The 18,121-nt window shown below is 45.1% G+C and overlaps 1 protein-coding gene across 2 annotated transcripts in view; it reads right to left on the reverse strand.

Moving 5' to 3' along the window:
- Window positions 1-5,865: 5,865 nt before the first annotated feature.
- Window positions 5,866-18,121, reverse strand: part of LOC119178391 (chitotriosidase-1) — a 74,164-nt gene continuing 61,908 nt past the window's right edge. Inside the window, exons 8-9 of one of the 2 annotated variants that reach the window (XM_075887391.1) lie at window positions 15,346-15,465; window positions 5,866-6,352 (exon numbers count right to left, since the gene is read on the reverse strand). In XM_075887391.1, the coding sequence (XP_075743506.1) occupies window positions 6,203-6,352; window positions 15,346-15,465 (270 nt within the window). In that variant the 3' untranslated portion in view covers window positions 5,866-6,202. The remainder of the gene's footprint in view (window positions 6,353-15,345; window positions 15,466-18,121) is intronic. The other variant, XM_075887392.1, reaches the window with a different exon arrangement.

Genomic DNA, 18,121 nt, shown 5'->3' on the forward strand with positions numbered 1-18,121 from the left:
AGAAGCAGGAATTGCCCGCTCAGCAATAAAGTAAGTTTTATTAGTAATGACATATTTACATACTCTGCAGTTGTGGCTGATGGAGCTTTGGAGCATGAGGCGTTGTGCTTTTCTTTCACGCTTGGTGATACAAAGCAGCATAAAAACAAGGAGAAAATTGATTAAAAATTTAGCTGAAGCTGATTACCACGCAATACTTGACCGAATGGGGGATCTTTATGATAACATGCTAGGCTGCGCCTTGACATTCCGAAATGCTCTGAAGGACAATTTTTTTGCATTGAAAGCTTTGTCCTTTCGAAAGATATTCACAATAACAAAAAAGACCCATGGATAACAAGAGAAATCATTAATCTACACCGTAAGCCAAAAGTAGCCAGAAACATAAAAAAACTTATTATTGTATTATCTTAAGTAAAAGTCCGCCTCGATGCCAAACTCTCTGACGCCAAACTTAGGCATTTCACTGAATAATTTCTTGCATTCTTGAAAAAAGTCATAAAAAATGCTGGCGATATTGAGAACAAATGATTGCTGCGCCCAGTAAAATAACCGTTGGTGGTTTCATCATGGAGATGCGCCAATTTGCGCCAAGTGTCGCTCATCACTTTAACAGATACTTGACAAAGGACTTCCTCTTTCTGCTAGCTTCTTGGGGAGAGGCCCACGAGACGGATTTCTGCTCTCCCGTAGTAGAGTATATCGTACTCTCAATAGTTAGCAACTTTTTCTACACGCACATCTGCGCCGTATTTTCTGCTCCGCAGCATGAATAATCACATGAAAATGTTCTTCCAGAAATATGTTCTGATTTCACAACTTACGAGGATGTATTTTTTTGCTGCTGAACCTGAAAACGAAATCATCAGCTGGTCCAGATAATATCCCTAACAGACTCTCGCGCAAGTATTCTGAACCCACTGCGCACATTTTAACAAACATTTTTTGCATCTCCTTTAAAAATTTTGTCGTTCCTCTTGAACGGCGTATGGAACGTGTAGACCCGGTGTTTAAGAAAGGGGATAGTCTGAACGTAGCAAACTACAGGCCTATTTTCTTAACGCGTACGTCATGTAAGCTATTAGAACACATAATAACACATGATGATACCTAATTTTATGAGAAAAATAGCTCGAGGGTCGCCATCAACGCACGGATTAAGAAATTGATTGACCACAATGCAATCAGTCACAACAATTTATGAACTCACATCGTGGCTTGATATGGTAAATCAAATTGATGCTCTTTTTATACTTCAGTAAAGCATATGATCTTGTCACACATAGCAAACTTATTCCTAAATTGCATAATCTATGCCTACCTGTGAACACGATTGTTTGAATCTGTTCTTAGCTTCATAATCACAAGCAGTATGTTCAAGTAAATGACTGCATGTCTTCAATTCTACCAGTATCGTCTGGTGTCCCCACAGGCAGTGTTTTGGGAACTGTTCTCTTTGTAGTTCACATAAATAATATTGCTAAAACAGTAGACAGATCGCAAGTACACATAAAGCTTTTTGCGATGACTGCGTACATTTTGAAGCTGTTCCTACTCCAGCAGACCAGATATGCCTGCAATTCAACTTGTGTGTTATTTATAAGTGATGTGAAGAATGGTCAATGAAAGTGAATAGTGACAAGTCAGTTGTCATGTACATAACAAATAAGAAACATTGTTTTATGTATATGTATCAACTTGGCATCTATCCCTTGATTGAGTTTAGAGAATATAAATACTTAGTTGTCCCACTTACCAACCACTTACCATGGTTAAAAACATTATTAAAACATGCCCATCAGCTTTTAGAAAGCTTGTGTTTTTGAGACATAATCTAAAAACAAGACCATCAGAAATAAAACTGTTGGCCGACAATGCTTTTATGAGACTGAAGTTGGGCTAAGGTAGCGTTGTTTGGGACCCACATCTGAAAAAAAATATTAGGAAACTTGAGAAATCATGCAGCGTTAATCGCTTCGCTTTATCTTTAATTCTTTCCACTGAAATAACTAACCAGCAACGATCATGACCATCAATTACATCCCTACTTTATAACATCGAAGGGCAGTTGCCCGTCTGAAATATCTACACACGCTTTATTTTCGTAAATTTAGGATTAGTCCTTCAACTCACAAAAGAAATCAAATGTCAGAACCATCTAAGCACACACATGCTTAAACTATTGAGCCACACTTCGCACGTACAAATTTTTTTTGATGAATCCTTTTTTTTTCGGACTATCAATGAGTAAAACGAGTTACCTTTTGAATTTTTTTCTGATAATGATTTCTGGGATGGTAATAAATATGTATCTTTCTTTTTATTACTAAAACACAAGCTCTTGTCTGTTTTACAGTGCACTTTATTTACAGTTTTTACTTGTTATTTAGATTGTCTGGTTGTCATCTTAACTTTTTGTTTTGTGTTCAACTGTAATACCTTGTTTTTATTGCTTGAAATTTCCTCGCATCACAGTAAAACTGGGAAAAAGTTTCTTTTATTATGCCCCCCTTTTTGGTCTTTTGACTGCAGTATACTGTAAGTAAATAATGAAAAAGTAAAGGTGAATACGAGCTCTTACTCTGTATGGTCACTGCATCGGATCTCGCCATCTACTTCTACATCCTGTCTAATGCCTGGCTGTGCATACCGAATAAATAATATATAAGTGTTACATTCCCCTCGGGGACTTCACGTTGTCCACTTACGGTTAGCCCATTTTCTGTAGAAGTTACTCAAGATCCAAAATTATTACGCTCCGAGAACTCTACCAATAACTTCACTTCGGCATTTATAAAGCCGAAGCTATATTCTTTCACTGCATTGTCTTCGGCTTCTTTCTTGCCTACCTTGGCAATAAATTTCCCATTAGTGCAAGATGCGGTGTCTTGACTTGACTAACTGCTCACTCTTTTCCTTCGTAAAAGCATGAAAGCCAAATGATCGTCATGGCTCGATATAGGCACGCAGGCCTGTACCACCTTCATCATGCACATATTGGTAAAACTTAGTTATAATACTTGCCACCCCCTCACTAATGCTGCAGTATTCCTTTATGTTGCCAGTGATATTCTTGTGCATAAAGAAAGCTACGGCTAGTTCTCTTCTGCAACTAATTCACGTTGGCATTGAACGTGTCCGTTCTTGAGCACTCTATAAGCTTCGCGTGTCCTCCCAACTTCACTGAGCATGGTTACGTCCCGTAAACACTCCCTAATTCCTCAAATAACACGCCTAGACTACCCTCACAAGATAGCTTTCATGCGTTAAACATAGCCAAGATCAGATTCTCATGGAGGAGCAAAGATTCTTAGCAGCCTCCGCCGCATTTCGAGTTCGACCATCACCTTGGACAGTTGCTTCGAAGCCGCTGGTGACTGGGTGCCGAGGGCCATTCGTACATAAGGGACGTAGTGGCAAAGAACTACACCAGGGTGAGCGATCCTGCTCTGGTTATAGAGTGCACTACTGCATGTGGTTGATAGTAAGGCTGCACCTCATATCTTGTGTTTTAGGGGCGAAGCTCCTTAAAGCGTAGGTAAGTACATCCTCTGATATACGTAGCCACCGGTGGCAGATGGCCGCTGTAGAGCGGGTGTGTGCCACAGGGAATGCGAGATGGGAGATGGTGGTACTTGGAGTGTTCACTTGATGGATGCATAAATGGACGGACAGGCAGATGGAGAACAGATGGACGGACGCGCGGATGTACGAACAGAAGGACAAATGAATGGATGGACTCACTGACGGACGGATGGACAGACAGACAGACGCATGAATGTACGCACGGATGGTCGGCGGACAGACGGAAGCAAGAATGTGCTGGTGAATGCTTCGACCCACTCATCATCTGTCACTCCATAGATGCGCTGTCATTTTTTTTTATTCCTCAAACAGGTCCTTCATCAAGTGTTTCAAGAAATTACACGATTGAGAAATGTGCGATATTGGCATTCAAACAAAATTCTGTCATTGCATGCAAGGCTGCTGTGCTATCTCTATTAGAGGGTGCTGTTCCTCTTATTTAGCATATTCAAATACCACCTGGCCGTCTCTCAGCTCTCAACTTCGCAATACTCGTAGCTCGCCTGGCTTTTTCGTAACTGTCAGAAACTACATACTGCACAAAAAATGGCAGCACATTCACGGAGTGAATGATGGAGAGTGGGGTGAAGTATTCGTCCGTCCATTCGTTCTTGCTTGCGTCCGTCCATGCGTCCGTCTGTTGGACCGTCCATGCGTCCATCTGCGCGTCCGTACGTACGTCTGTTCGTGAGTCCGTCCCTGCGTTCGTACATGCATCCGCCCCTCAGTCTGTTCATGCGTCCATCATGCATCTTTCCTTGTGTCCGTTCGTTCATCTAATCAACACTCCGAGTACCACCATCTCGCATCTTCTCATCATATATTCCCTATATAGAAGCACCACCATCCAGCAGACATTTAAACGAGAGGTGGGACGCGCACACTTTCTTACGGCTTGCGCTTGGGGTCTACTTCCCACCTTTAACCACCTCGAGTTCATGGTATATACTAGTTCACTGTATTCATGGCACTGCGACCCAACGCTCGTTAACCTTTAAAACCAAGGAAGTTACGCCCAGCGAGTATGACGTAGCAACCTTTTCCTGGCAGATAGTGCTCAATGTACCATACGAGCCCAAGCCGACGGCAACGAGCATCGGCAACTACAAACCTGTATTGATATGGTTTTGATTATAAAACCATTGCTTTAGAAAACACCTGGCGTCTTTCGTCAAGCAGCTGGCGTCTTCTCTTTGTTTTGCTTTAGAAACATCTGGCGTCTTTTATTTTTGCTTTTAGAAATCATCTGGCGTCTTTAATTGGTTTATTTTATCAATCACCGGCGTTTTGAACAAAAATTTTTATTGTTTAATCAACCACAGGAGAAATCGCACCAGGCACTACCTTGGAGGTAAACAATGGCTGCTACTGGGAATAAGAGACAGCAGAATTCGGCTTTTAACACATCTACTTCTTCTAACGTTTCCTACTGAAATATTGTACTGGTTGCTAATGGGGAATGAGAAACAGGAGCATTCGGCTTTTAGTGAACGCGCACGCCGCGAACCTTTTATTGTTCAACAAAGCACAGGAGAAATCTCCCACCGGCTCCACCTTGCAGGACAAAATGTAACACTTGTTGCACACGACGACTATGACTACGAGGGACGAATGGGTGCCGCATTAAGGAGCTTCGCTCCTAAAATGGCATGGCTTCAAACTTCTCACCTTGCGAGCTCACACCAGCTTAGTGCTCTGGAGGACCCTTCTTATCACGTGTTGATATCTCCGGACTTTTCTCCGGACAACAAGCGAACAAATTTCTACATTTAATGAATATTTTTGTAACTTACTCACCTTGCCTTTTTTTCTGATGTGCAAGTTGTGAATTTGGAATGCACGTACGGAGAACGTTTGTAGGAAGAAAGACCTTGGGCAAAAAACGCAGTCCCGTTTTACGTTTTACCTTGGGCAAAAAACGCAGTCTGGCGTTCGCATATCAAAAGGCATTGACGCTTGTGTAATGTGATCACGTATAATTGGTATAAAACCCACAAATGATTCCTCTAGGAACGGCAACAGTAGACTGAAATTTAACACTTAACTTGTCAGTATACTGTTGGTGCTGTTGTTTGTCTTTTTAATAGAAGCATGCGCATCTGATCTGTGTCGAGAATTTGTACCGTATTGCGAGCGATACGCTTTAGACTCATATTGTGAAAACCAAACATTGCTTGACGGTCTTCGTGCTTCTTGATCCTGTTGAATGCTGTTTACTCGCTATGGTTCCTAAAAGAATAATTTCGCATACGTAAGAAACAAAAAATGAACACAGTACCCTTTTTTCAGAGTCAAAAATTTATTTAAATTGCTTATTTTGTTTCATAGGCATAGAAAAGTAATCAGAATGGAAGATATACCGTCACAAAGCATTGCTTTTTGGTTTTCTGTACTCATAAGTTCAATTCTAGGGCGTGCTTTGTCTTTAAGCATCTAAGATATTTGCACGCAAGGAATTAATAATTTTAATATAGCGCCTAATGTCTAAACTTCCAGCGTTGGTGTACCTCAAGAACAACAGGGGAAAAAATGCCGAGCTGCCAAATTGAAGCTTGCACCAAGTGGATCTTCTTAGCATCCATAGAAGTGCAGGGTTGTTATAACTTCAAGGGTGGAATTAAAAGCCCTGTGCGCTGCTGCCATCGCTTATATTCGCAATTGCCTTCTGGAGGGGAAACGTGTCGTTGCCGCATTTCCTTTGCCAGTCGTCAGCGTTCAAGCTGAAAGTCATTGTGCCTCCGTATTCATTGCTCATAATCCACAGGGCCTGTTGGAAAGAATGAAAAAGAAACTACCATTTAATTTACGCTTCAGCCTTAATTCAGCTGTCAAACAAAACTACCACGTACGACGCTCTTCACAACAACTCGTGCAATTTGTATTGCGCCACCGAAACAGTGAAACTAAGTGGTTTTTTTTCAAGGGTGAAGCAGAGAAAACCCTAAATGGGGACTAGTCTGTCATACGCTGTCGAATGCTGTGATCATATGCCGTGGTCGTTACTAGGGGAAAGGCTGACAAAACCATATATAACATAGCTATCTCCACTCGCGCTCGCGCCAAGACGCCTCCTCTCTTTTCTACAAGCGCATTGATTTTGAAGAGAAGAAACACTTCAAAACCATGTATAAAAATAGAAAGAATATGAAGAAAGCACGAAGTAGAAAGAGAGAGGAAACTACATGAGGGGAAACGCTGCTGAGCTGCCGACTAGAACGGACGCGTTTTGAAGTTGCGTGAATATCGGCTAATAGCATCGGCTCGCGCGACCATCGCCCCACCGGCGATCCTGCACTGTCTGCGCCCTGGCTCAACGCAACGACGCCCAGCTGTCTGGCCCCACTGGCTAAAGACAGACTTGCCAGACGCCTTAGATGAAGCCGTCGGTTTGCCCCCAGGTTCTTTTCTACCGGACATCATCGAAGACCTGAACTAACCACCCTTGACGCCGTTCGCTTCAACGTTGTGCGTAGGATGCTCACCAGGACAGTTCCGGCGTCTCGCTGGTTGCATCTGGCGGCGGGAATAATCGCGCGTTTTTCATGAGAATCAGTGTCGACGGCTGCAGCGGAGATCCTGATGAAGCCATCACAACCAGCCTCTCCTCCGAAACGCAGTGCGAAACGCGTGGCTGACTCAAAAACATATGCAGATGATTTGTCAGCTGCCACCAAACGAGAACGCAAGTGGGAATGCCCCTCTCTGGCAGCTGTTGCCTCGCCTGGCACCGAGTCTAAGTACAAGGGCATCGTAAAACCACGTGAGTGCTTCGACGTATCGAAAATCTCAAATCACCTCCCTCAGTCAGCGTTCGACGCCTGCCTCAAAACCGCCGCTTTTAGAGGTTTCTTTATTCACCATCCCACCAACAGCGCATCCGTATGGCTGCGTTCGCAAGCGAATGTTGACCGCCCAACCCAACTGCAAACTCTACCATTCGCAGCTGATTGTACCAAGCAAGTGCAAGCGTACATGAGTTTTGGCTCGTACCTGCGTCTGTGTGTGGTTTCTGGAGTTGACCTAGGGGAATCGCGGGAGGGCCTTGTCGCTGCCTTGACCTGCTCCACTCACAAAATCATAACAGCTCGTTATATTGGTCATAAACGCACACGCCTGGTCACTCTCCCATGTCCTCGAACGCTACCAAGCCGCATTACGAACGATAGATGCATCCAGCAATTTTATGTGTACAAGCCCGGTGTGGTAAAGTGCTATCGGTGTTTTCGTTCCAAAGACATGTGAAAATTTTTCCCCCAACCCACAGACTTTTCCATGGAACCACCAAGACGCACACGTACAAATGCGGGCTCTGCCAATTGGAAGATCATGGCATAACATCCATAGACTGCCTAGTTAAACAGAAGGCTCTCAAAGCCCATCGCCAAAGCAAGTGGTGCCAGAGTTCAGTGACACAAAAAGAAAGGGACGCTGACATTCCGACTAGCAATCGAACTGAACTGTTGTACCCCTCCGAAGAGGACAAACCAGCAGTAGTAGAACCTGACAATGCTTGCTATGAAGCCCCCACGTACAGCGACGCTGTCAAGCGGTGGCAAAAACTTGTTGAGCACTCTGGCGAGCACTCCTAATTTGTGTGTTACGACGACAGACGATCTTGCGAAACCTGACCAACAGATAGCGCAGCTCCAAATCAAAGCCGAGCGCCTGGCTCAACGCAGAACCCATCTCGCCCAATCCACTGTACCAACTTCGATGTGCGGTACAGACGTGCAGTGTGCTGCATCTGTTACTGAATCATTTTCCGCAAGTGCGTTCGCACCAGTCAAGATGACTCCGGCAGAGATTCTCCAATTTGATGCCCGGCAACTGTAAGAGCTGTCAAAAATGTTCCTTGCCAACCTCCCACTGCAATGACCACTCCTTCAAAAGCAACGCGCCACCACTGTGTCCTGCAGTGGAACTGCCATGAACTTGCAAATAAAGTTGGTGAGCTTCGCTATCGCCTTGCGCTGGGGAAGCTCCCTACTTCGGGCTTGCTTCTACAGGATATGAACTCACTTCCACGCATCCCTGCATTCGTTGCGTATGCTACCCCAACCATCCCTGGTTGACGCTGCACCAATGAGCTGGGTCCTCCCGCAAGGCGGTAGTGTATGTTGTGCCTACATGTCCTGAAACGCAAGTTTCCCTGCTGCCGTGGTGTAACCAGTGGTAAGAAGTGGTGGCAGTTCTCTTTATATTCCGTGTACCGACATGATTTTGGTTTCAGTTTACGTGCGTCTGTATAGTGGCAGCGCTCCTCGATCGCATTTGGAGTGGTTGGCTTACCTGCGACAAACCTACCTTAGGTTCCCAGTGCTAGTTGGGGGATAATTCAATGCACCGCATCTGTCGTGGGCCTTCTTCAAGTGCTAGAGGAAAGGTCCTGGTAGACACATTTACAGACGCCCACTTTGTCCTTCTGAATGCTCTGGCCACTTCTACACGTCAGTGGGACCATCCCTGTGCTCCACCGTATGAGCCTGATCTCTCGTGCTGGTTAGGCATGTGTGACGTTTCGTGCGACCCAGAACCAGGCTGCCGGGGAAGTGATCACCATCCATTGATAATCGGTGGGGCCGCGTGTAACCAGCGCCGCCTCTGACGTTGATGCTACACAAACAACTGGGACTTAATTCGCAAGGAACCGAACGCCTCGATTGCTGATACATAGTCTAATTCATTGCAGGTGTTAACTACTGCTGTACAAGCCGCCACGCAGACAAACTGTGTAGAGGAGAACAAATCACCTCCAACTTTACATCTTCTGCCTCTGTGGGCAGCGAACCGTTGTGCAGAGCTACCCTTATACTGAAATCCGATGACCGCTGAGCTTCGTGATAACCTCAATAGACTGACCGCTGCAGCGCGTCGCTGCGAGATGTGTCTCGCCCGGGAACAATGGATGGACTGGTGTGTGTCGTCACTCAGTCCATCGTCGTCATCCGTCTCATTATGGCGAACTTTGCTCGGCATGGTATTAGGCACTCGTATGCCGGACCCAGTGGCCAGTGCGTGTCTGTCGTATGAATGCACGCCAAGCTAGTTCGCTTCAGAAATAGTCAAGACGTTCTTCCAAGCCTACAACCTCACCCAGAACAATATGACTTTCCATGTAACCTGCTTCCCCAGGTTGGCGTGACTCCCAGCCCGTCAAACATCGAAGGCATGCCAAAGCCGTACACGATGGTGGGGCTTCAAGAAGCAATTGACCAGGCAAATGTACGCAAGGCGTCAGGAGCAGATGGGATCTCCTAAAAGCTGTTCAATAACATCTATGGCCCTCAACTGCAGTGGCTGCTGGACACGCTTAACACAGTCTAAAAGACCGGAGAGCTGCCTCAATCGTGTAAGCATTTCGAAGTTGTGCCAAAACCAAAGCCGGGAAAGCACCCGAGCAACCTCTCTAATCTTCGGCCGATTTCTCTAACATGTACGTTGTGTAAGCTTCTTGAACGCATGTTGGCGTCGCGCATCTCCTGGTGGCTGGAAAAGCACGCCTCGTATCATCCGGCCCAGAATGGTTTTTGACCACATCTGGGCATGGAAGATTGCCTACATAATATGTCGTCCGTGGTGCTTGTGGGATGATCAAGCAGCATTCGAACCTTTCTCGCCACGGACGGTGAGAAGGCTTACGACAACGCCAGTCACTCTGCGATCAATTCCATAATGCAATAGATTCAACTTCCGCCTCGCGTCTGGGACTTTGTGGTGTATTTTCTGGCTTTCGGTACGTTCTGCATCCGAGTAGGTAAGCAACGGATGGGACACTTTGTAATGAAGTGGTGTGTAGCGTAGTGCTCGGTGCTGGCCCCGATACTCTTCAATCTTGCCCTGTCGCCCCTCGCATGGAAACTAACACGCATTCGAGATGCCTTCTTCCTCCTGTATGCGGATGATTTGACTGCGTGGACACAACATGCAGATCTGCAACACGAGCAGGAGCTCTGGACAAGGCGTTGGACTGGTTTGCGTGCATAGAACTGACACTATCTGCCACAAGGACTGCATTCATTTGTATCAACAACACACAAGGTCACCGTCGCCTCCTGCAGACGTCAATTTGTTTTAGCCTAATTGGCCAAACTCTCACTCCTGCATCCACAATCCGTGTGCTCGGGGTCAAACTGGAGGCATCTGGCTCTGCGAATGCGTGGGATCGCTCTGCTCGTCGGCAAGTGCTAATACCTTTTATCTAATTTGTTGCATTTCTCGAAAGACCGGAGATGCCTGTTCTCGAATGGCCTGTGCGTTGATGCGATCAATCCTACAACCTCGCCTTGTTTATGAAAATCACGCGTCCTCCGTCTACAACTACGCGTCCTCCGTCTACAAAACAGCAAGAACTGCAATCACACTGCAGAAAGCTCAATGTTTGTGTTAGTGACCGCGGACGTGGTGACCTCTGTGAATCGGTCATGCTGCAACTCCGCAGCGCCCTCTCCTGTTCATTTGAGTGGCAAATGCACCGATTGATTCACTCATTCGCCTGTCCTGTCCACGTATTGTGGGATCGCTGGTCTGCACCGGCTGAATTGAAAGCAAATGCCGCTTGCTATCGAGCGGCTATTCAACATCCGCTGCCTCTACTTCTTTTGTCCCCAAAGAACAGTTTGCTTGTGCACAAAAAAACTCTCCGGTGCTCCCCGCGTGCACTCATTCCTCCACGTGGATCATACCTTCCCGGTAGCTGAACTCGCCGAGAAGAGGTTGCGCTCAGGAGGATTCGTGTGGGCGCCGCCTTGACTCCTGCCATCCGGGTTGCATGGTCAACTGGTGCACAGCCTCGCCCTATGACATACCGATTCTGTGTTGCCCCAGCCACAGAGTCAACGCTCGATCCCCTGTTGGGAACCTGTCTGGGCCTTCACTAGGCTCGCATGGACGCACTGTGGTACATTGCATCGACCACTTCTGGCCTTCATACAGGAAACAGAACGTTTCCTTTTTATTAAACTGCTGCCGTAGGGCATACTAGCACCAATAAAAAATTAAAAAAAGAATAACATGAATACAAAAAGAACACGAAGAAATAGAAATCCAAAAGTAAATAGGAAGAAACAAACAGAAACAATAAGAAAAATCGAAGACAGAAAAGTAAACAAAGAGAGGAGGAAAGAAAAAGTATGAAAGAAAAACGGGCAGTACATTAGCTCCCTTATGCCAGGATATTGTACAGTGAGATCTGGACGGATGGACGGCCGAATCACGGATGAATGAATCAGGGATGGATGGAGGGACAAAAACGAATGAATGGACAGACGAGCCACGGACGGACGGACGAATGAATTAAGAAGTGATCAATCTCGCGCGTATCAAGCGCTAGCCCACTGGTGACAGGTCACCGCAGGAGCTTCCAGGTCTTCTGCGGCACGCAAGCTGCACGCCGTGTGACGTCACTTCTCCTCGCGCTTGCGCAGAACTACTCACCGTAAGTCATGCGAAGCTGCTGAACCTCAGCCAGTTTATTTTACGTTGAAAAAAAAGGCTGCCAAGCTACGAATTTGCTTTAGGCTTGTCACTGCTAACGCGAAGCTGTCTTAATTTATTGTTTGGTGTTATGCACGCGTAAATCTTAAATATCGCACAAAAAAACATATGGTGTTTATTAGAAGTCATTTTGTCTAATATGCAAAGAAAAGAGGTGTTTCACGCATATTCCCGAACAAAACAGGGAAATGCCTCTATGACCATTGTAGCAGTCAACCACGTTCTCAGGAAGGGCCCGAATCAGTCCCGGAACGTCGGGCTCTCTACAAACTTGGCTGCGGCCATTTCAGCCTCTTAAAAGGGTCCGGCAAAGCTTTTTCAGGTGGCAATAAAGTGATTTCACTTAATCACATTATTGTCTGACAAATTCACAACCCCCAAAATTTTCCTGAATCTGCTCAGTACAAGTGAAGTTAAAAAGGTTTGTCGTAGGCTACGATCACAATCTTTTTGTCCCAACGAAACTGCCGGAATCTATGCTGGGAGCCATAGCATGGGGAAGAAAATGCGTCATGTGTGCCTCGTGAGCTTGAGTAGCTATTCTCTGTTTTGTTTCTTTTTTTCTAATGCGCGGCTTCTCAGTATGATCGCGCACGTGTAGACATCTCGCGACTTCCCATGGTTTCCTATACTAGGCCCCACTATAGAGTGAGTGCCTGATGATCAAATCGGCCAATAGCGGACACTGGGCCTTAGATGTAGTGATTTTGAGCCAGTAGCTTGATTTGTCGAGAGATAAGACAGTGATTTCAAATTTGAAAATAGGTTTGACTTTTGATAATTGGCTGACTTTGAGAATTGGTTGTGTATTCAAGGCCCTGGGCTGTGCTATAATATTCCGCACGTGTGTTCTCGGAAGCCTCGACTACCTATTGTCTTCGTTTTCTGAACATGATCAAAAAGTGCTGCAGGGCTCTTTTAAAGGGCTGACAACTAGCCAAAACGTGCGATTCAGTCATAATAGCACGAAATATAGTGACATCTTTCAGCATTCTTTGAGCGTTGGGACCGAGATTGGTATATTTATTACATGCCTAATGTTATCGAAAACGAGCTTGTGGCACAGCCTGGCAGAACAGCCTTGAAGCTGGACGTATGAATTATGGAGTCGATCACTTTGTCGAGCGTTCTCGCTAGTCTGATGCTGTAGTGCGCGTGGAAGCCCTCAAAACTAGAGTATGTATATTATTATTCAGCCCCGCTCGATTCTGCACTGCCTACGACGTTAGAAAAGCAGCATTGTGAAAAGCGGTGCTGCCGTACCAAACGCCAGTGGACCAAGCCATTGCGCATGCGCGCGCAGTGCTTGCATGCGCAATAAACAGCCGTGTTTGTAAACGAACTACCCATGCGCTCACTGTTTGCAGCATGTGAGCATGCGACTTCATATTAGTTGCAGATAGCAAACCTCTCATCACAATTGTTTCGAGGCATTTTCCGCTTCAGCAATCCCGGACCAGACTCAGAGACGCGTAAGATTTTCTTCGCGCTAACGAAAAATAGGTAGCATAAAAATGGTTGGTGGTCCTTATAAATTTTCGTCTCAGTTGAACAGAACTCAGTCGAAATGTCGATTTCCGATATGAGCAGTAGGTCTCCTCAAGGCAAATAGTTTACTAAAACGTGTATTTCAGAAAGTGTTTCAATTTAGTCGTGTTTTAGAACGCGCCTTCACCACGCGTTGGTCATGTGCAAGCAGAATACGAAGGAGGTACTACAGCAAGTTTTTGACAACTTATGTGGCTGAGTAGGTCCACTCCCCAGATGTGACACCTCATACAGCGACATGGTGAACGACCATGCCAGCTTGACCGAGAGCGGTAACGCTACGATTTCTTGCACCCACCTGACTGAGTAGTGCCTGATGTCTTGATGGATGTTTAAAAACGAAATGAGAAATTGTGGCCCAAAGATGTACTAAACTGTATGAAAGCGGTTTTTTTAGTTATCCAAATGAAGATCTTGATGTCTTCTACTCTGCCATGTTGATTTCATAGAACAATAATCAGCCCAAAACAATGCGTAAAAGTGATTGATTGATTGATTTATGGGATTTAACGTCTCAAAACCACCATAGGATTATGAGAGACGCCGTAGTGGAGGGCTCCGGAAATTTAGACCACGTAGGGTTCATTAACGTGCACCCAAGTTTGAGTAATCGGGCCTACAACATTTCCGCCTTCATCGGAAATGCAGCTGCCACAGCCGGGATTTGAGCCCGCGACCTGCGGGTCAGCAGCCGAGTACTTAGCCACTAGGCCACCATGGCGGGGCACGTAAGTAAGCAAGGATCACAAGGTATACACAAGGAACATGAAGCCAGCAAATTGTGTTCATTAGAAAACATATTTGCAAGTGCTACAATAGTCTCCTCTTGCATGCATGCTCAGGTATCTTTTGAAAAAGGTACTGTCACTGGCCTAGCGTACTTCAAACATTCGTCACTATAGCATGCATGTACTCATTGTCTTGTCCCAACTATGACGTCATGTGGCTGCTGTGCAGGTAGTAGAACTTTTGCTACGAAAGTCGATTTTAAAGCTTAGAGAACAACTGTAAAGTTAAGCCCTCCGAAAACATGTTCATACATCGAGTAATGAAGTTCCGTTCATCAACGAGTAGTAATCGCAGCAGGATTTGTGTTATCATATTGATTTTTTTTTGCAGCCCTGAGAAATAACGGGATGAATCGCAACGCATTTTTAGCTAGCTGCTTCAATAGCCTTCGCAAGTGGGCTCTGGAGCATCGGTCTTTTGTGCGTGAGTGGTTGCTCAATTAAAATATAACAGTGAAACACAGCCTTAGAGCTAAACGTTCAATGAACATGACTCAGAGAGAAAGCTTAAGGCTCGTTCACACCGAAGGCGATGTGACCAAACCGGCGAGACGGCAACGTGGAAAGCTGGAAAGACCGCCTCTTCAGGCAGCGAAAGCGGGAGGAAAACAAGGGGGCAAAGTCGATCGCTCCCCGACTATTTCTTTTTTTTGCGCCCGCTGAAGCATAACACTTTGCCGTACTTATTCATAGTGTCTCTTGGTGGAGGCGTAGCGGTGTCCCTTTCGGAGAAGCACTGCCACGTGGATTCGACATATGGGCAAAAGCTAGTGATGCCCACCTCTTCTGCCACGATGACAGCCGAAGGATGCATGCGGTCTGAACAGTTACACGCATTCGCTGGCTCGGCGCTTCGAAAACCCCGTTTAGCTGCCTTGCCGCGCTGTCCTCGGTGTGAATAAGCCTGTTAGCTTTCTAGCCAGCGACTAACCTTGAGTGTGACGCTCTCTTGGTCATCGTAGCTCACCCACAGTTTTTCTTCGTGGAGGTATGGTACTTTTGATTCGGCGTCATATTCTCTCTGTGCACCAGCCTTTAGTAGTGCACACACCTGAAAATAAATTGTATTACATTGAGGGCATCGTCATTCACAGATCACGTGGCCAGAGTAAAAGGACGCATGAAGCGCACGCATCCTGCACACCTAGCTGTACATTATTGTACTTCAACAAGAAGAAGTTATGGATAAAACATTGTATGTAGTTCACTAGAATTCAAACTCAAGGCAAATCTTGGGCAGCAATAAAAACGGCGAATATAAGAGAACGCCAGCTGTTGCTGAGACAACCGAAACCCATTTTTATATCATACAAACTAAAAATGAACTACATCGTTAAGAGAACATTGAGGTAGCCGTGTTTATCTAGCAATGTCAAATAGAATTCAATTAAAGTATATTTTCGAGTATAAAAAATTTTTAGATCCCACGTACGTTGCGAATCGCGGTTATGTGAAGCATGTGAAGGGAAAGTGACCGCGTTTTATTTTTTTTTTTGAGCGACACGTTGTGAAGTGAAAGAAACTAGGCGTACAAATGTTACCCACAAAGGCTTAATTCGAACAGTCACATTTGTTTCTGTAACAAGTTGTTTGAACATGCGCAACGATGCCAACACTGACATGAGTATTAGCAACACCAGAAATCATAAGGTGATACAAAGTGCTTTAGCTCGCAAGAATGGTATACAAGCACGCTGCTACAATAATCAGCTTCAACGTATACGGCATCTAACTGAAATTGACTTTGACCTAACGTGGCGGCTGTATCACAGGAGTACAGATATAATATTTATGAAATCGGATAGGCAGCATTGCAATCAAAATTGACGTTTTGCAAATATTAGGGTCAATCTGAAAAGTTGATGGAATGATCACGAAAACTGATGATGATGATTTATATGTGGAGTTTAGCGTTCCAGAACGACCATATGATTATGACAGGCGCCGTAGTGGAGGGCTTCGAAACTATTGACCACCTGGGGTTCTTCAACGTGCACCCAAACGATTACGAAAGCACCCTGACGTAAGCGGAGGATAAATAGATAGATAAATAGATAGATAGATAGACAAACAGACAGACGCAGAAAGACAGACAGACAGACAGACAGACAGACAGACAGACAGACAGACAGACAGACAGACACAGACAGATAGACAGACAGACAGATAGACAGTTAGATAGATAGATAGATAGATAGATAGATAGATAGATTGATAAATATATGCGGAAGGTACTTGCACTAAGCCAAGTAATTCTGGAAAAAAGAGGTAATGAAGGTGATTATATTAGGCATAGGTATCACAGCGGCTTTGCTGTTTTGTGTGTGATGAATCATAGCCATATGTAGCCCCGTGTAAAAGCGCAGCCGTCCACGGTCCTTCAGAGCTTGCTCTGTCGGTTTCGCGGAGTCATTAGGATTGTTATCGCAAATAGTGGAATGACGAAGGGAGCAATTTGCGCCCCAAAATATGATAATGAACTATAAATAAGGAATGCAGCTGATAGTGACAGCTAAAATAATGTTATTAGGAAGCCATAGAAAGCAGCCATGGAAGCAAGGACATGGAGGGGAAGCGGTGTTTAAGCAAGCAGCGCCAAATATACGCGAAAAAACCATCGCAATAGGCGAGAAACGCATACGGGATGGTGGGGAATTATTTGCCTCACCTATAGCAAAAAATGAATAGATGCGCTGAAATGTACTGTTACTGAACATTTGGTACTTACGAGTCGCTTTTTAAATGGGAAACACTTCTTTGCGAACTTCGACGACTTTCAGCGTATCTATCTATCTATCTATCTATCTATCTACCTATCTATCTATCTATCTACCTATCTATCTATCTATTTCTATCTATCTATCTATCTATCTACCCGCCTACGACTTTCAGCTCTCCTGGCCGTTTCGATGATGGTATCGATACCAAAATTGGTATGCCCAAGCATGACTATATGAGGAACATGTTTGTCTAGTCATTACATGATAGTTATGACATGTGTGTCATGAAATTTATGATTTACATTTCATTGTCTTGCAGCTCTTCTGATGATTTCGTTCACATGTCATGTTGCAAAACTGGTATGGCATGATATGATTGCATGGCGAATACAAGCGACAGACCCTAACATGAAAATCATGACATGCATGTCATGTAACAACATGACTCTATGCCAGGCTCATGATGCACTCGCGGTTGTTTTGCTAGCGTCACTTATACCGAATTTGGTATCACGGTACATAATGGATGATGCAGGTATGTGACGGGTGCAAACCTGATAATCATGAGATGCGTGTCATGTAACAGGATGACTACATACCACCCTCATAATGCGCTCGTGGCCATTTCCCTAGCTTCACTTATGCCAAATTGGGTAGTACGGGACGTTAACGGATGACGAAGGTATGATACTGGTGCGAACATGCTATACAAGAGATGCGTTTCATGTAACAACGTGACTACATACTACGCTCATGATGCGCTCACGGCCATTTCGCTAGCTTCACATGTACCGAACTCGCTATTATGCGACGCGAACGAATGACATAGGTAAATCACATACGCAAACATTATAATCACAACATGCGTGTCATGTAACAACATGACAATATGCCACACTCATGATGCGCTTGCGGCCGTTTGGTATTACGTGATGCCAATGGATGACAAATGTATGTGACTAGTGCAAACATGATAATTATGAGATG

Source organism: Rhipicephalus microplus, chromosome 1 (genome assembly GCF_043290135.1).
Source record: "Rhipicephalus microplus isolate Deutch F79 chromosome 1, USDA_Rmic, whole genome shotgun sequence".
Classification (NCBI taxonomy): Eukaryota; Metazoa; Arthropoda; class Arachnida; order Ixodida; family Ixodidae; genus Rhipicephalus; species Rhipicephalus microplus.